The sequence below is a fragment of the Melopsittacus undulatus genome, chromosome 1 (genome assembly GCF_012275295.1).
Source record: "Melopsittacus undulatus isolate bMelUnd1 chromosome 1, bMelUnd1.mat.Z, whole genome shotgun sequence".
NCBI classification, from domain to species: Eukaryota; Metazoa; Chordata; class Aves; order Psittaciformes; family Psittaculidae; genus Melopsittacus; species Melopsittacus undulatus.
The window spans coordinates 71,100,545-71,120,827 of NC_047527.1; the positions used below are offsets into that span (position 1 = coordinate 71,100,545).

Below are 20,283 nucleotides of genomic sequence, written 5' to 3' on the forward strand. Positions count from 1 at the left end.
CCCTTGGCAGGCACATAAGCTCCTCTGCCAGGTAGGGTGTTTGTGCATCTGGAGGTCTATGCTAGGGAAACCAGTGAGCTGGCCCCTGGTGATGCTGTCATGGTGGACAGGCAGCCCAGCTCATCCTCCAGAGACTCAGCATGCCAGGTACCGGTCAGTGCACTAGAAGCAAAGGCAGCTCTGCCCACTGCTTCCCTAAAATCAGGTATGCCCCACAATGGCCATTCAGCCCTAGTGCAAACATTGCCTTTGATCCACAGAGACTCAAAACAGCTCCTCCAAATGCAACAGCATACTTTTAATTAAACAAGAGCCTTCTTAAAAAAGCACAAAAACTTCTACCTCTAAATGCATTTTAAGTTGCAATATTTTATTTAAACTACTACAGCATCCTCATCAAGCCTATGGGTCTGTTTAAAAGGCCTCATGTCCGAGTCATTTTCCATACACATTTATCAACTTTTAAAGGATCATATTAACATTAAATTAAAAAAAAAAAAAAAGGAAACAATAGACCAACAAGCACTTTATTATATCTAGGAAGTAGGCTGCAGCCTCTCTTCTGAGAACTAGATGTGGCTTTTCCAATAAAGATAATTATCTGCTCTTCCCTGACAGAGGGATTTATCATATTAAATTGAAGAGTACTTTGAAGTAGGCAATATAACAGCATTGCTATCATCAGCATGGCTTCTCAGCATGGCTAACGCATGTTACACTAACACATCACATCCTTCCAGAGCTTGAATAGCCACAGTTACAACAGACAGCACTGGAGGGGGCAGACAATGTTCAGGATCTTTTTGTGGATCCTCTCAGTTACTCTGAAAACAATCTGCTAATCTCATCCCTTAGTCATTCTGGGGAAATCAGTTAAGCGTGACTGAGGGGATTCAGGGGAAGAAAGTATTTTTGTGTTCACTAGTGGACTATTTCAGTGGAATCTAACCATCTGACAGGTTATCCTCACCTTAAAGATATTTTAAAAATCCCTCTCATTTGAATATTCATGCAAAAATGCCAAATACTTTGCTTATTTATATTCAAAGTAACTTGTGTAACACAACAGTACAGTTCAGTTCTCCTTTGACTAGGAATGACCTTAAATTTTATATTGGAAGCCTGATTTTCAGATGGCTTATATCATGTAAGATGAGACTTACCCTCATCTTTACTTCTTCATTTGTATCAGCCTCTTCATTTTTTGCATTCTTTAGGACTAGTTAGAATTAGAAAATTATGGCAACAAGATTCGAAGAACTGATAATGAAAAGCCATCCATATGGAGAATATAATCTTTACATGTCTCTTTTAGTGTCCCAGTGGAAAGAAACCCTTTAGTCCAGATTTGACCAGTGGCAGTACTTGGTCTTACTTAATGAAACATTTGACATAAAGTTAATTCATTTTTTTGCTGTCAGTATAGTTCCCTTAACACTTATTTTTCCAAATCATAATCACTGATCCATAATGAGTTTTATTGCATTGTTAGAAACATAAGAACTGGGTCAATTTCAGAGTTAGCCACAAATGAGTTTTTCTTTGGCAATTATTTAAAATATCTTAGAAACATTTTTTTTATTTTTAATTTGACTTTTCATGTAGCTTCAAACCAAACAGACAATTTCTAGCCCAACAGATGAAATTCTGTCAAAAAAGAAATTTCAATTCCTGTGCTGTCTGAAATGATATAACAAAATAACTGAGTTTCAAATGCCTACCGACGCTACATTATCTTACAAGAGGGTACATGTGCGTGATACAGAAAATAAGTCTTAGTTCCTAAAATGTGGCCAGTTCTTGCCGACTAAAGGAAAACTATGGCAGGCCTTACCAGTGTGGCTTCGTTTGTGAACCATGAGCACATTAGGACCGATGCAAATTATCCCACAGATATCACATTTTAGCTTTCCGTTAGGAAGTCGAATGCCTCCAACTCCTGACATAGCCTTGCTGCCTGGGCCATTGTGTGAGCCATTCATTTTCTCTCCAGAGGTATCAAGCATTCGTAAATCCTCCGCACATTCTTCCCCATTCATTTCACAGGCACGCCCATTCTCTTCATCACTCTGAGTCTCTATTTTAATATTACCGGCTGAAAAAAACAATAGAGGATGCCACTCAGTTTTGTCACAGAATACATATGGTGGCAAAGAAACAATCACATCAAAGGAGATAACTTGCAAATAGCATGTACAATATACCTAAATAACAAAAGCTACAAACATGACTACATTTCCGTGGGCAATATGATGAGTTTGTAACACATGAAGAAATGAACAGTGAGTATCAGTGAGACAAATACAAGGCACCCAGGGAACTGGGAACCCAAACAACATTACAAGTCTGTTCTTAGATCACTTTGAGAGATTTGCATTTGTAATGTTCACTTTGACAATTCAGGATAATTGGAATTGAACTTTAAATGAATCCAATTTACATGGATTTGTCCAAAACAATTGTGAAAGTAAGTAACTCATCAAAGAAAATGGATGAAAATTAACTGAAAATGCAACATTCTCCACTTGGCAGGAAGATCCCGAGGGTTATACTGAACCCAAATATTTGGCTTGCAGTTCTACGGGGTAAACAAGGACAATGGGAAAGTGAGCAGTACAAGCACTGATCAGGAAACCAGGGTGGGGAAGGATAGAATGAAGAATTTAAGAGCAGGAACTAGCATTACAGGAAATTATAGGAGTGATAATTGTGCTTTCAGGACAGCAGGATTAGGATCACTGAATGAGAGAAGAGAATCTCTACAGCCACGAGCTACTAGTAAAAAAACAGTCAAATCAACAAAGGTGGGTGACAGAACTGTTTTGACTCTATTGGATAAGTCCTTTGTGTTATAATCCCATACGTGACAACTGCTTGAAGTTAGAAGAATTCAGGTATAAATTTGACATAGCTTCACTACATTTGTTAGTGTAAATTAGTAAATTTGGTCTGATATGAGCAGAGCAAACCTAAGTGTTATGGAAAAGGGCCAAGATTCAGATCAATTAACGCCAGTATTCATTCCTCTTCTCTCCACAGGACTGTATGACATTTTGTGTAGAATAAATCATCTTTATAGTTATTTCCATCTTTTCTATTGTTACAATTTGGGGTGAAAAATTAGTTCTTCATTTCACTGCCCCAAACCTCAGTTTCCTTTCAGTGAAAAAAGCTCTTCCTTCACCCCATCTGAAAAAGGAGAGCATTCACTTTAGTGCCTAGGTGAGTATATGTGAGGTCTGTTTCACCCAAAAAAGATTAGGGCTTTTCCTTTTGTGGAACAGTAGTTTCACGGTAGCCTTATTGATAAGTGGTGGTGTACCAGTGACATAACTAAGCTATGGACAGTATTACCTCAAAATGTGAAAAACCTTGACATTCATTTGAAAATGAAAGGTTTAACAAACTGTTCTCTGCTACATCCTACAACGTCCCAGGTATCCCAGGAGGATTGCAGGGATGTGACAGACAAAAGTGTCAGACTCAAAATCCTACTGGGAAATAGGATGAGTGCAAAGGTGTTCGCACTTCTTAACACTGCCTAACTGGGCATATTCTATAAAGTTTACCAGTCTAAGCAGCATCTTAAAGATTTTTCATATAGTGTATTTTTAACAGAAAACATATGCAAGACAGAATGAGTGCACACCATAAATAGCAAGTTTTCCTTTAAAAAGAGGAGTAATTTAGAGCTATGGGGGAAAAAAAAAATCAGTGACCAAACAGTGTTCTACAAAGGGGGCATGACTGGCTAAAGAGAAGTGACCTACACTACTCTGCAAATTTGGTGGACTACAACCCCGTACTGCTGTTTTCACCATGGCAAATGGAAGCAATTTAACCATGTGGCTTGAGCACATGACAGGTTTTACATAATTCACACCCCATTGTTTTATTTTTAATAATAATAATCATAATAATTTGAATGTAAATATATTTACACAAAACATTTACAGACTCCTTGCCTGCCAGGGATCTGGAGAATGTGGCTTTTGAAGTAGGCTTTGTCTTAAATTTAAACAATACATATGAACAAAGCAAAGAAATCAGACTGCTGAAGCTCTTTCTTTGGTAGTGTGTGCAGACAGATTTACAAAAACAAAAAAGGTAGCATATGCAGTACATTAATGAGAAGTGAAATGACACAAACAAAAATTATAGAAGTCAGAAATGCTCTGTAGTGAGCTGAGTTTGCAATATACTTACGGGAAAAAGATTTGGGAATTATTGCATGAAAGTCCCTAAAGCCTTCTGCCCCGTATACAGCTGCAATAAAGAAGGCAAACAGGATGCTGGTTTGTGGTACTGCTATCAGCAAATGTAAAAGAAGATGGCATTATTGCTATAAGAGAAATACCTAGGAGAAAGAGCTATCATCATAGAAGCAACACAAGCAATTTAGGATGAAGCAGGAACAACAGCAGGACAGTTGGCAAGGGAATCCTGACCTGCTCAGAGTGACTCCCATTTGTAAAAATGCCCTTTACTTCCAAAGCATGCAACAAGTTTTATTGTGTTTTATAATTTCATAACCTCTCTTGGGTATTCCCCTCACTCACAGGTTAACTCTTGCTGAAGTCAAGAAGAACTTTTACTGAAGTGTCTTGAAAGGGTCAACAGGAGGGGAGCACCTAACACAGCCTTCTCCCGATCCCAGGGAGACTGCAGGCCCCCACAGTGCAAGCTTCCTCTTGCCAACTGCCTGCTTTGTGTGCCAGAGATCTCTTCTTTCTACACCCTTGTTTCTAGTCACTGCACTTATAAATCTGAAATTGTATTGTTTTCTGCTCATGCTGGCTGGTCTTATGCAACAGAAGAAGAAGGAGTTCAGTTTTAAATATGTATATATACTGTTGTATATATTGACATATTTTTGTTTGCATTTTTAAGGCTTGTCCTCATAGTGTATCTACAGAAAAGTAGCTGCACAGACACACTATATGCTACATTTTATGACTAGCCATGTGCAAATTAACATGCCATGGGGCACACTGATACAAGTAATGATGGAGTTCACTCCTTGACATGAGCAGTGATAGGGATATTGATTCAGTCAATCTTTACTAAAGCTTTCTGCAGCTATGCTCCTGGACTGCCATAGCTGTGCTGCTCAATGAATGCCCCCACGCAGATGAAGCCAAGCATCCAGGATGACCTTACAAGGACATCCATTCAGCAGTGCAGCTTATGACAGGGACTGTGCCCAGGTGTGGGGCTCACTTTGCCAGTGAAAGCTGCTGGATAGTGGGGCCACCTGCCTCACCCTGGGCCCTCATGGAGATTTTATAGGTCTAATTAACAAATAAAATCTCTTCATGGTCAAACTCAGCACTTTTTGCAAACCTGTTTTCCAGATGAAAACTAGTGAAAAAAGCCCCACTGATGTAGGAAACACAACAGTAGAAAGACATCAGTCCAGTAAAAACACTAAGGACTTCTATTAAATCTGAATGAGGAATGGGAAGGCAGGCTATACTTTTCTTTTTTGTGTGGATTTAGGCTGAAAATAAAATCAACAGTGTTTTCTGTTTCTTTTGTGAGAGAGGTTCCTGGCCCTCCCTTGCTATAGAGGGGAAAATCACTCTTGGAGCACTGCTGATGTGACAAATACCTGGGAAACAGGCTTTTCAGATGCACTGATCAAAAAAATACTCAGCATTTGTACAGGTTTCTCAAACAGTTACTTGATATAGCGTTTGTAGAAATAATTTGTGTGCACATCCATACACATGCATGCAGATATTAGTTAGCTCTATGACAATTAAGGGTAATAATTTCTCACTGGCTCTTGCAACACCATTAAGAAATTACACATTAATTAAATTACTTCAGTTTGGTTGGAGAGGACCTTAAAAGACTCTGTATTTTACTTTCTTTGTACGTATCAGTGAAATTCAAGGGAGTTCAATACAAACCCTTTTATTTGTGCAAGGAGTGTGGCATGCACCAGTGTCATTGAACTGACAGCTTTCCCCTGCTCCCTTTTTACCTACTCAGAGTGTGGAAAAGTTACCCAAAAGCAGGGCACTGGGTGGGTCTCTCCTACTCTCTGAGATCTACTGGGAGCTTTAGTCAGGGTTTTCTGAAGAGCATTTGAAAATAACTTTACAAAGACTGCTCTGTATCCTATGGTTAAAGGTGTTTTGTGCAAATCTTTGGAAAAAATAAAAACAAAGTCATGTCAAAGGGGAAAGGGGAGATATGATCTATCACTGAAGAGGAGTGTAGCTGGCTCAGCACAGGATGCAGGCTGGGACAGTCGGGAAGGCAGGATGGAGGGAGAGGAGACTTCCCTAGAAAGTGTTGAGCAATGCGGAGAAGGAAGGGAGGCATTTTGCAATGAGTCAAAGAGTTGGTAGTGGGGAGAAAGGAGAAACCGAATGGACCTCCTGGGAAAGAGGATGTGGATGGTGGCTTTTAAAGGGCAGAGAAACAGGCAGCTGGGAAAAAAAGGCAAATGAAGAATTAGTAACTTGCTTTCAATCCATTGCCAGTTTACCATCTCTTATGGGACTTCCTCCCAGATGTAAAATCATTTTGTTTTTGGAAGACTTTGGCACTGGTACAGGTTTAAATGGACAAAATCCCATTTGGAAGGGGGCATTCACCTCCCAAGTCATATTCTTCTCCAGTGGGAATTTTGCTGCTGCTGTTATTCCAAGACAAGTCAGAAGTGTTTTGCTGATATTAGTTGATGTCTAAATGGTAGCTTTAAAGTCCAACAAGAGTTTTGTATAAAGGCATTGTAACTATTCAAGCAGCAGACAGATGAAGTTGCAACAATACTGGCTGATTTGACAGTGCATAAGCACTGTTATGGTGTGGAGGAGAAAACTCTTAACACTACAAATCAGAGAAAATGTTGCAAAAAAGGCAGAACAAGATGCAGAAAACCCTCTCAGGCCAAACTAAATCACCTCAGCATGTCAATATGTGTCAACAAAAGCAGCCAGAATCTCTTTCTCTTTACATAGATGCAAACCCCAGAAAACACAATATTGCCAGCAATTCTACCTGTTATTTCTGATGTAAGACATAACTTCTGTTCTGCTTTGTTACAGAGTACCAAACTCTAGCACTTTTTTATGACCTGAAATCCACTTTCCCACTTTTCTTTTTACATCCTAGTTGTTTACCGTGGCATCACCTGTGTTCTTACCACGTAAGAGCATGCCATTCTCAGAAATAAGCAAGTATTTTGTCAACAGAATATTTAAGGAGTCAGTATTCACTGGGTAGGCTTGACAACAAAAAAGACCAACGCTTTAACTTAAATTATGTTTCCATTAATAGTATCTTTCCCTTATGAGCTTCTGAAGTGACATGAAGAATCATGTGGATGTAAAAGGCCAACAAAAGATCTGAGCAGAGAAGCCATAATTAATTATGCAATGGTTTCAGCCCTTCAGTAAAATTCAGAAGACACGATATAGGTGCAACTGATGCAAACTTAGCCATAGAAAAAGCAGATGCATCTAACTGTACTTAAAAACAACAGTTTTGCCCTCTCCTTTCTACATATAGCACTGTATTGCCCAGTAACCAAGCATCTGTGATGTCTGCATGTGCAAAATGCTGAAAGTTAGAGGCAGCTCAGAACTGCCTAAAAAGTTAGAGCGTACAATGCAACTGAACTGCTACGGATGAAAGGAAACACATCAATAAAAAAGGGGCTGTATGCACCCCATGTTGAGCAAGCTGCTTTGTAGGGCTTCTGGTCTGAAAGGACCCAGCACTCACTGGATCGCAGGACAGAGAGACCAGTAGCACAGCAGGAAGTAGATGGCTGAGGCTGCAAAGGCAGCCCAGGGAAGTGGCGCTGGCATTTCACAGTTTTGCTTGAGAGAACTGCAGTGTTTACTATGAGCTGCAACATGGTGGAGAGTGGGCAGCAGATAAAAATGAAAGCTCCTTAACGAGAGGCTCTCAGCTGGCTTTTTGAAGGGAAACAAAAATAACAGAAAGAAGAGTCGTAGCAAGAACTGTGGGGGCACACCTGCAAGAGGAGCAGACTGGTGCCGACGGATAAGGAGATCCCCGCTGTGGCGTCCGTGCTGCCTCCTTTGACTCCACGTGGCAATCAGCCCTGGGCAGTCAATTTCTTCCCTACTCTAATTCTGGCTTTCAATCAAATACATATTATTCCAGAAACACAGGCGTCCCCAGATAAGCTATCTCCCAAGGGACAAGCGGTGTGAGGAGCTCCACCCATGTCATCACCCGCGACTGCCATTTCCTCCCACTGCTGGGTGCCCTGCTGCCTCGGGCAGTGCCAAGCCGGTATGCAGGAGGTGCCCGGTGTGCCAGTGCCAGCACCCGTCGGCATGCACAACTCGGCTTCAAGGGGCAGGGAGCAGGGAGCTGTGCAGAATACATCAGCATGGTGTTCTGGGGGCTGCTGTGAGATAAAACCGTAGGGAATGCAAACAAGCAAACAAAGCAACCAACAAAGTATGTCTGTCCTCTCCAGGTACAAACAGCATTTGCTTCATGGTGCAGACTGCCGATAACATTCTGTTAGTTACTACTTATGGGAATCTTCTAACGCACCAGTAAAAACAGGCAGGTTTAAGACCCTTGCACACTTGAAGCAAAGTGCTTTTCATGTATATTTCTGAATTTGTGTTTCATCAGGAAATGATCTGTAACCAAGCCAAAAGGCTGATCTAGTTCATATTTACTGTCTTTGTTGTGCTACTTACTGGTACATTTTGCACTGGGTTCGAGATGATTTTTTTCCAAAGGACTGTAAACTACCTGGCTGCTTGATGTTTATAATCTGAATTATGACTAAAGTTAAGTTTTAAAGGCAAGAGAAAGAGCATTATCAAGAAAAGCCATGCTAAACCTATTTCTCAAGTTCCACATGTATGTGTAACCCATGCTTCCTCTATATAAAGTGCTCTGTGTCTTTACTGGCTGCATGGTAGAGAAGCTAAGGGAACTGCTGCAGGCTTGCCAGTAACAGACTTTCTTGACACTTTTCTGTTTTGAGAAGTAAGCTGGGAAGATTTTCAAACTGGAGAGAAAGCTTTTCTGACAAATGATGGCAATAACTGAGCTTCTCATCCTCAGTGTATTTGTCGCTTCTGTTTTGATTAGACAGTTTTTTATGTGGGCATTAGACAATGAGGAAGTAGCAAAAGGGCATTTAGCAAGAAATTTTGAAAAAGCAAAGTAACCTCAAGTAACAATACAAAACAGTGAGGTAAAAACTACTCTATATGAAAACGTTCTGAGCTCACACAGATATATCTGTGTGGATACACATGGTGCGTGCTGAGCCTGGCACCTGTGAATCTGTGTTCTCCGGCTATAGGCACAAACATGTGACTTATGCTCTTTCCCACACAACAACAGTTACCTAACAGAAGAACAGCCTCAGCTATACTATAACATTTATAAAGCATCCCCCTTCTCTAACCCTTCCACACAGCATGCTTTGTTGATGTTCATGGTTGTTAACTCATCCTTAACTAATGCGATACAATTTTAGCTAGTGGCAGTTGCACATGTCAGCCTGGGAGAACACAAAAGAATGTGCACCTGCAAAGGTTAACGTTTTGGAGAAGAGGAGTGACTAAGTTGAGATTTAACAGGGAGAACAAAGAAGCTCCTCAGAGATGGGAGAGACAGGAAGGTTCTTACATGAAGCAATGCTGTCATGGCTGGAATTGTCCTTACCCTGCTGCAAACCTGAAGGATACTGTGGGGATTCCCAGCCAAAGGATAGGGCTTAGCAAGTGCAGAAATGTGAGTGAAGCACAGCTACAAAGTTAAGATGATCAGTTACGCACAAAAGATGCGAGCTATAGTTCATCTCTCTACTGTAGTAGAGAGGGAATTCTAAGCCTGTTTGACTAAGGCTTTCAGATTGTAAAATCTGAACTCATATAGGGAGAATTGGTCAGAACTGTACTAGCTAAAGACAGCAATTATAACCCCACAGAAGAAAGCTGCTACTTGGGAGCAGTGAAGTGTCTTCGGGTCTGTGGTAGGAAGGGGAGGACAGCTCCTAGGCTTGTCATATAGCCAGTGCAGGGGAGGGGGGACACTGGGACAGGCAGGAAGATGAACTGGTTTGTATATTGCTTCAGATCACCTAAATTTCCCTTGCCCTGAATGCAAAGTTAGCTCTTGTAAACCTTCCCCTCTTCCTCCTCCAGCTCAGTGAACTGCTTGAACATCTTTAATTTTGTCCCTGAAGTGGCACAGAGCTAGGCTGTCTGAGGATCAGGCCCTTGCAAGTTCACCCATGTGAGCACTCAATGTGCTGTGCCTTCATTGTCAGTGAGACAGACATGGGGACTTTCACCAGGGACTGTTTAATGACGTTTTGAGCACTATTTTACACAAGTGTCCTTAGTTCCCCAGCTGTTAAAGGGTCAGTGGATCTAAAATTAAACTAAACAGCTGTGTTTAGGTTTGGGGAGGTGCCTATGGGTGCTGTGCCAAGGCTGTGCATTGTCAGTCTCCTCTTTCAAGAACAGGTCAGATAATGAAATGGAGAGGATCTTAGCCATTTCAAAACTTGAGGGAATACTTTATGACAATTTTACTATCTTGCCTACTCAGGAAACAAATTTGCAGAGCAACAGCATCTGTGTCCCCGTCACCAGACAAGGAAAAAAAAAACCCAGGGATACTGAAAGTTTATTTTAGACTAAAGCATATCAAATGTAGTTACTGCTTTATGAATGATAAAGTAGATGACCTTTCTTAGTACTGTGCAAAGAAGGTAATCATGAGGTACGCTGCTTTAGATCTGTTAATGCTGAGGGCTCAATTATTCTTCTAGAAGTATTAATTCCATGCTATTGATTTTTTTTCTTTTTGGGCTGTAGAAATATTGCCAGAAAGTTTTGCAATGTAAACTGCTGTTTACTCGATTGCAGTCCAGTGAAAGGAAAACCTAACCTACTTCTTCTGGGGAAGAGGCATAAATTGTTCTACACAAATCCTAAAGATTTTTTTCTGAATGTGGACATACCAGATAGTTTGTGAGGAGAAAGATGTCAGGACAAAATTAGTTCTTTCTCATCACATATTGCAGCTAATGCTTTGCTAAAGGAACCAGGGTTCCCATCAGGCAATCAGTCCTCTGTGCTGAAATAGCAAGAAACCCCAAATGGTGCTGGGAGACTCTCAGACACTCAGAGATCTTGATGATTCTGAAAGTCTTCAAACTCAGTCCACCTCAGGAAAAAGAAGCTCTCCTTGCCCTTCCTGAAGAGAATCCAGCTTTAACCACATTAGCACTATGAGTAGTCATCCCTAATGTAGGACACATAAGGCATCCAGCAATTGCAGAGTTGTATACTCCTTTGACCACAATGCAAAGAGAAAACCCTAGATTTCATCAGTTTTCTGCTGCACCTGGCTCAATAAGAAGGAGAGATTGTAAAAAAAAAAAAAAACCCAAACAGGTTCTCAGAAAGATGTGGAGAAAAATGACACAAGTTCAGGATAAAGAGTTTTCTACATGTGAAAGATATTACATGAGGAACAGCATCATAGAATCATAGAATAGTAAGGGTTGGAAAGGACCTTAAGATCATCAAGTTCCAACCCCCCTGCCATGGGCAGGGACACCTCACACTAAACCAGGTCACCCAAGGCTCTGTCCAACCTTGCCTTGAACACTGCCAGGGATGGAGCATTCACAGCCTCCCTGGGCAACCCATTCCAGTGCCTCACCACCCTCACAGTAAAGAACTTCTTCCTTATATCCAATCTAACATTCCACTGTTTAAGTTTTAATCCATTACCCCTTGTCCTATCACTATAGTGCCTAATGAATAGTCCCTCCCCAGCACCCTTATAAACCCCCTTCAGACACTGGAAGGCTGCTATGAGGTCTCCACGCAGCCTTCTGTTCTCCAGGCTGAACAGACTCATCTTTCTCAGCCTGTCTTCATAGGGGAGGTGCTCCAGTCCCCTGATCATCCTCGTGGCCCTCCTCTGGACTTGTTCCAACAGTTCTATGTCCTTTTTATGTTGAGGACACCAGAACTGCACACAATACTCCAAGTGAGGTCTCACAAGCGTAGAGTAGAGGGGCAGGATCACCTCCTTTGACCTGCTGGTCACACTCCTTTTGATGCAGCCCAAGATACAGTTGCCTTTCTGGGCTATAAGCACACACTGCCAGCTCATGTTCATTTTCTCATTGACAAACACCCCCAAGCCCTTCTCCTCAGGGCTGCTCTGATTCTCTTCTCTGCCCAACCTGTGGCTGTGCCCGGGATTGCTCCGACCCAGGTCTAGGACCTTGCACTTGTCATGGTTAAACTTCATGAGGTTGGCATCAGCCCACCTCACAAATGTGTCAAGGTCCCTCTGAATGGCATTCCTTCCCTCCAGCGTATCAACAGAACCACACAGCTTGGTGTCATCGGCAAACTTGCTGAGGGCACACTCAATCCCACTGTCCATGTCACCGACAAAGATGTTAAACAAGACCAGTCCCAACCAGTTCCTGAGGGACACCACTCATTACTGGTCTCCAGCCGGACATTGAACCATTGACCACAACTCTTTGTGTGCGGCCATCCAGCCAGTTCTTTATCCAGTGAGTGGTCCACCTATCAAATTGATGACACTCCAATTTAGAGACAAGGATGTCATGTGGGACAGTGTCCAACGCTTTTCACAAGTCCAAGTAGATGACATCAGCTGCTCTACCCTTGTCCATCAGTTCCGTAGCCCCATCATAGAAGTCCATCAGATTGGTCAGGCAGGATTTCCCCTTAGTGAAGCCATGCTGGCTGTCACCAAGCACCTTGTTGTTTTTCATGTGCCCTAGCATGCCTTCCAGGAGAATCTGCTGCAAGATTTTGCCAGGCACAGAGGTGAGACTGACTGGTCTGTAATTCCCTGGGTCATCCATTTTCCCCTTCTTGAAAATGGGGGTTATATTTCCCTTTTCCCAGTCATTGGGAACTTCACCTGACTGCCATGATTTTTCAAATATGATCCTAGCTGAACTTCCTAGCTCTGCAAACACACCTCATATGTGATTTGAAACTACTGAATTTATGAGTCCCTATTCCTGTCCTGAAGGGTATCTCCAAAATCATAAAGGAGTCATGCCACAGAAGAGACCTCAAAGTTGAGGTTTAGCTGCATTTCTGGTGCCTCCAGAGAAAGGCCAATATGTCATCCACTCAGGAACAGCTTCCTCAAACTTTGAAGAAATCTTCAATGCTTTTAAAGCTGGTGAATGTAAGAGGGTGGTTTAAAATTATTTTACTGCTCTCTTGAACGAGTAATCTGAAATTTGAAACTGTATAGAAACTGTCAAGATCACAATCTTCAGTCACAATCACCATGCTGAGTATCACTATCTTACATCAAAGGACAACCGTTTTCTTAACATAGATACATCAACAAAGCACCCAAGCCAACATGTTGCTGGCAGAGCTTCAATAGAAAATGCTTTCAAAATAATAGCAGTTGAATTAAATGGTTTCCAATAGCACCACTCTAGATTAAATCATGCTAAGTAGCCAAGAACTGACTATTATGGACAAGAGTAATAATAATGCAGGCCACAGAAATCATTCTATCAAATTTTTCATTTCTGGCTCAAGTTCTCTAATAAGAACAGAATAATTTAATATGGTCTAACCAACATTCAAATACTGCTTGAATTTCTCTAACCCCTTCCACTCATTTCAATATGCCTACCAATTATTTTAACATTTGTCTATCAACAAAAAAATTAAAAGATTTTAACAAAAGCAACTGACATTTTGGGGCTCTCCAGCTTCGGGCACTAATCAAAGTAGATTGTGAGAAAAGAGATCAGCCTGACCACTGAGAAATCAGACCACTCTCTCAAGCTCCATATCTGAATTCTGGGCATCCAGTCACCTCTGAAAATCAGAACCATCCTCTGTTTAGTATGCATGTGCAGGCAGGCATTTGCTAGCTCCTTACAAGCTCTTTTTGCTATAACCTATACGTTGATAGTGGAGAAGCAGTTAACAAAAAGGACATGGATTAGCATATTCTGATTTCAAAGCTCAGAGCTGGCTCACGCATTGCTTTCCAGTCTGCAGCAGGGGAAGACTATCAAACCCTTGTTCTGCTGCAATACCCCACAGATTGCAAGAGACTGTGTGGCAGTGAAGAGCAATTTTGAAGTATCTAAACAGTTTGAGAACTTCTGTCTCTTTGACTTTTAGTGGTATACAGATTTTTGAGACAACCTGAGCTTTTCATGGAATGTGGAGAAGCAGTAAATCCACACTGAAAATGCTGTTGAACTTGAGTCCAATTACAGCCATAGCTGAGAAACATCACAGCTTCCCCCTTGTCCAGCTTAACAGGAAACCTCTATCTACTGTTCCTCTAACTCCTTCCACAAACACACAGAGCAGTCTGGACATATTACCCATTTCCTCCCAACCCACAGTTGTTTATCTCCTTAGCATCTGTCATGGTCTAGAAGTCTGGAGCAAGTGCTATACCAGTTGCTATGATGTATATTTAAATCAACTGCATTGAAAGACTTGTATGAGACCCTAGGGAAAAGAAGAAAAGAAGAAGAAAAAAAAAAGAAAAAAAAGAAAAAAGGAAAAAAAGAAGAAATTAAGGGAAGGGAAATAACACCTCTAATTAATGGGTGCCCTAGGAAGTAGTAGAAGCAGTGTCTATGGGAGCAAGTTTTCCCAGCTGCCTGATATCTCAAGAAAGCTACAGCATGTCCTCTTTTCCATCCATGGCATCTTCCAAAAGTTTACACAGACATGGCACTAAGAATGATTTTTCTGTTGAATTTTTATTATTTTATTCTTTTTTCTGTTTTTGAAAGGGTGATGCTACAAGCTGTACACCGTGCATGCCTAGCTCATATCATGAACCTAGCATCCTCAGCTATCATGCCTCTACAAGCATATCTTGTAGAAGGAGCTGTATCTTCTCCGTGACAGCAGAATTGTGGGAGACCCTTAGGCTGGCACAGACTGCCATCTCTCCTTTGCATTCAAGGACACAGTGATGTTTCAGTTTGGGATTATCTTAAACAATTATCCCAAATTCCTGAGCTGGAAACCTTGTGACTTTCTGTCATTTTGCTTCCCTGTTTGTAAATCTCTCCCTTCTTTCCCTCAGCCTCCCAGCCCTTCTTCTCCACCCTGCCCTGCTTCTCCTCAATCCTGGAGGTGAAACCAAAGAGCTGCAGTTGTGACACTGCAGTTTGTGTGTCATATTGTAACTAGTTTCCACATCCTCCTCACTCTGTTGTAAAAGCACTTGAAGAGGAAGAAGGGCAAATAATGAAATATAGGAAAGCAGGAAAAGAGGAAGCAGCCAAGAGACAGCAGCCCAACTGAAATACTAAGAATTATGGAGAAGTGACAGAAAGGGAAGCACAGACCAGGAATTATACTTGGTGGCTTAGTAGAAGAAAAACTAAATTTAAACAAACAAAAAATATATATGCTTAGCCTTTTCTGCCTCTGCAGCAGTCCTCTCTGACTTTCACCTGCTTGACCTGTGTTCCCCTTCCCACCTACCAACTGTTGTGCTCTGTGTGCTGCTGGACTTCACCACATTTGAACCAACCTTCCCTCCCTCTCCCCTGTCTTCATACCAACCCAGAGGAGGAACTCCTCAAATCACTCCCAGATAGAAAAGAGGGAAATCAAACATGAAGAAAAGGCCTCAAAATGCCTAGCCACAGGGTGAGAAGGGTTGATTAGGCAATAGCCTTATTTGCTGAAGGCAGCCACAGAGGACAGAGTGATGGAATAGTACAGAAGGAAATTGGCTAAAGCAGAGTAGGGATTGCCTAACTGGCAATTCTGCCTGGCTGCCAGCGGATGGAAGAGACAGCTTAGGAAGTCCTTCCACTGAGATCATGTACCATTCTGTCCTGCTTGTTCAGAACGAAACTTGGACAAAGCAGAAAATGTTTGAGATTCACATGAAGAATTTTCTCTTCTCTATTTGCAGGCAAAAGAGATAGAAAGCAGAAGATAAACTTCTTTAAGAACAGTGCAGGACCCAGATTTTTACACTGTCCGATTTCTCTGACTTTTCAGCAAGAATTTGTCTGATAAAAGCCTGCCTAGAAAGTAAAAACTTGAGAATTGACCATCTATGAATATCTCAATTCTGATAGTTATGCATCCCTTTCGAGTTAAACTCCAGTCTTTACCTTATCTGGTGGCTAACTGAATTTCGTAGTTTCTCAGGAAGATAGTGGTGAAATCCCACATGTAGATGAAGAGCATTACACAAAAGTGTACTGTGGTATAATTATTTGTTCATCATCGCATGAAAGCTACCCTGTTGGAAGAGCTCCTTGAAAACCATTTGAGGCTATTCCCCCACAAAGGAGGCTGCCAGAAGGTGATATGAAATGGGGACTAGTGAGGCTTCATTTTCTTTGAAACACTTTTGCACAGAGAACATCAAGAGGTTCAGCTATTTTTCCTACCATTTATCTGTGGATTAGGAAATATTTTCTGGGTCACTTGATCAGTGTTCACTTCTTCAGCTGAAGTTAATGTCTCTCCTCTGTCCCACATTTTGGGATGAGTGGGACCTAGAAGAAATGACTATACCTGCGTAGGAACGAGTTAGCAGTTTCCTCTTGCAAATGGCAACAGTCCCTTAGATGTTATGACTGTTGCAGACTTGTACTACATGTACACCTGTGGCTGCTGTTCCACTTCCCTACAGATACAGCACCAATACCTCTACATCACAGTGGCATAGTTTACACATGATATTATTTTTCTATGGAAGGCAGCGTGACCAAGCTGGTTAATACCTTGTATGTGGGATGGACTATAACCATTGTGAAGGTTTTGCCTAGCTTGACATGTCCTACCTATTACAGAGAAGGGTTGATGCCTCTTTGGGGTTTGAGGGACATGACCTGCCTTCTGGCTTTGCTAGTTCTAGTCTGTTTTAAACTTCAGTGAAGTCCCTCTTGATTTAGTTCAGCATTTGCAAAGACAAAAAACAGGAATGTAGTGGTTCAAGAAACAATGCTGTGTCAAATCAAGTGAGTACTGTAAGAGAAAACTTAGCTATGAGTGCTTTTCACAGAAAATGGACATAATTTTTCTATTTGATTTGGATGAGGCATGTCAAGCAAAAGAGGCAGAAATATGATCATTTTCCTGTCAAGCCAGTCATAATGTCACTTATTGTTGAACCAGGACAGCTGGAAATAGCTAAGCATTGTCCTGTAATGCAACTGTAGCCATAAGGAAAGGCAGGAGTAGTTTGCTTGGTTAAGGAGCAATACCACAAGGGGATTTTTATGCTGATGTAAACTTGGAAAAAAGAGAACATTAAACAGCAATAGAAATGGGCAACACTTGGTCCAGAACTATTCTCGGTTTCTCACCCATTACAGATAATACTCATTTTTTAACAATGCTCTTTTTCACAAGCAGTAGCCTTCTGCTTCAGCCTGTAGGGAATTCAGTAACAACAAAATTGTATGGCCTCAAAGAGGGACAGGGTACTGGATTCAGATAGTGGAAAGCTAGGTTCAATTCCTAGCTGAGCCACAGACTTCCTGTGTGGCTATGGGAAAGGCACTTAATCCATCATGTGCCCTTACTTCCCTATCTGCACGTTTTACAATTCTTTTTTAATGGGGATAATACTTTTTTTAACAGGGAAACTAAAAAGCTATGCTGCTGTCTAGAGTGATTCCTACAACTGGGTACAAGTGTCCCAAGGGTCCTAACACATGAGGCCAGATTCTGACCGTTGCACTGGTCACCCTCCTGACATGTGACCCATATTTCCACAGAAGATGACTAGGGACCATGGAGCAGGAAGCAGTCATAGCCTGAGAGGCTGCATCACTTAGATATTTGTGAAAATGCTACCCTTATCTGGGATGTGTCCTACAGAATTATATAAAGGTAGAATTATTGTCCAGCCTAATAAATCTTGGTTACACCCATAAAATACCACATATCAAGTGCTTGGAGCCCTTAGTCAGTTCTCTTTTCTTCAAGGTAAAAAAGTAGGCTTTTTCTTCCCTGGACTAATGATGCAGAAGCAGGAGAGGAATGATATTTTTCCTCAGCCGTTTCCCATGCTACCACTCTGTTTCAATAGAGATGCAAAAATCCCAAAGACAAATACCTCAAGAAAATAAAGCATAAGCTGTTTAAAATATCCAAACCAGATTTTAATTTCCTGCCTTATTGTAGCCAGCATAGAAGAAGTTCTCAGTGGTCTGAGAAAGGAAACAAGAGAGGGGCTCAGCCTGTACCTTTCTGTAGGAAATGACTTAATTCTGAAAACTGTGTCATCTCCAGTTCAGATTCACAGCACTTACATGTTCAGTTATGAAGTGTGAAATCTCACTCCAAACCCAAATTTCTAGAGTATTTATTTTTCTGTAATGCAAAGGATCTTCAGAAACATCTCAGCAAAGAGAAAGGCTTGGCCAAGAGTATGGATTTGACCACCTGAAATTTGGGTTTATATCCCAACTTAATCCTCATCTGCCCACTCTCCCAGCACCAGCCTCATGCAGTGCTCTGTCACACTGACACTAAGCTGTAATTACACTCATTGCACTGGCATGATCCAGGACTCCTGCTGGTACGTATCAGGCATGGAGCTGGAAATCAGCTCTCCCCTTTTTCCAGATGTCCAAGCAATACAGTGGATTGCTCCTCTGTACTAAGATCTAGACTAATTAGAAGTCACGAAATTATTTCCTGGTGCCCCAAATGATCTAATCATTCACTGCCAATACTTATTTTATTCCTTCATGTACCATCATCAAGTCCTTCAATTACTTATATTAGAATAAATATATGTAATATATATATATATATTGGACTTGTAAGGCTTAATTAATCAGTCACATATAATCTTAATTAGATTGTAAACACTTTGGTACGTGCTGTTGGTGTTTGTGCAGTTTCTAGAGCAACAGAGCTCTGTTCTTTTTCCTGGAACCCTGTGCCACAACATATATTACATAAAACAACAAAATCATTGGAGAGAAATGGCAGTAGAAACATCCAAAGCTTAATTCAATCCCATTCCCAGTCTTAGATAAATAGTAAGAGCTAATATGGACAAGCAATTATATGCAACTAAAACAAGATCTGTGCTATGAAAACTGGTACCACACATTCAGAGAATGATCAAAACTTGGCCTTCCATAAGGGTTGGTGATCTGTTCAGGCTATCAGCATTGGCATTTCCTGCCCTTTCAGCATTTATGGAATATTTCATAGAATCATAGAATAGTAAGGGTTGGAAAGGACCTTAAGATCATCTAGTTCCAACCCCCCTGCCATGGGCAGGGACACCTCGCACTAAACCAAGTCATCCAAGGCTCTGTCCAACCTGGCCTTGAACACTGCCAGGGATGGAGCATTCACAGCCTCCCTGGGTAACCCATTCCAGTGCCTCACCACCCTTACAGTAAAGAACTTCTTCCTTATATCCAGTCTAACCTTCCACTGTTTAAGTTTTAATCCATTACCCCTTGTCCTATCACTACAGTTCCTAATGAAGAGTCCCTCCCCAGCATCCTTATAAACCCCCTTCAGATATTGGAAGGCTGCTATGAGGTCTCCATGAAGCCTTCTCCAGGCTGAACAGCCCCATCTTTCTCAGCCTGTCTTCATAGGGGAGGTGCTCCAGTCCCCTGATCATCCTCGTGGCCCTCCTCTGGACTTGTTTCAACATTTCCTTGTCCTTTTTATGTTGAGGACACCAGAACTGCACACAATACTCCAAGTGAGGTCTCACAAGAGCAGAGCAGAGTAGAGGGGCAGGATCACCTCCTTTGACCTGCTGGTCACGCTCCTTTTGATGCAGCCCAAGATACAGTTGCCTTTCTGGGCTGCGAGTGCACACTGAAGCTGGCTCATGTTCATTTTCTCATTGACAAACACCCCCAAGTCCTTCTCTCCACAGAGAGAGTCAAATTGTGAAAAAGCACAGAAAGGTGCATCAGTTGACGTTTCTAACTCTAAGACCATGGAGAACACAGACATTAAAGGACAAAATTATAAAGCTGTCTTCTTTAGCAAAATATATCACATATGTAGGTAAGAAAAGTGATTTTGTCATAAACCTTGCTAAATTATATTGTGGAATCAGTTAGTGAATGCTAATAAATGAATATCAACCTCCATAAATGTATACACCTGCATCCTATTTTACATCCCTACTTGCATTCAAACACATCTATTCAATCTCACATATCTGTTAAATTTCCACTCCACAAAATTTGAAAGTGTCTAGCAGGCAAAGTTTCTGTCAGACTTCCTCTCT

The 20,283-nt window shown here is 41.4% G+C and overlaps 1 protein-coding gene across 1 annotated transcript in view; it reads right to left on the bottom strand.

Moving 5' to 3' along the window:
• The window catches only part of IKZF1 (IKAROS family zinc finger 1), a 67,264-nt gene that overhangs the window by 16,994 nt on the left and 29,987 nt on the right, over positions 1 to 20,283 (bottom strand). The window contains exons 4-5 of the mRNA XM_034068554.1: positions 4,207 to 4,266; positions 1,835 to 2,095 (exon numbers count right to left, since the gene is read on the bottom strand). Of these exons, the coding sequence (XP_033924445.1) occupies positions 1,835 to 2,095; positions 4,207 to 4,266 (321 nt within the window). The remainder of the gene's footprint in view (positions 1 to 1,834; positions 2,096 to 4,206; positions 4,267 to 20,283) is intronic.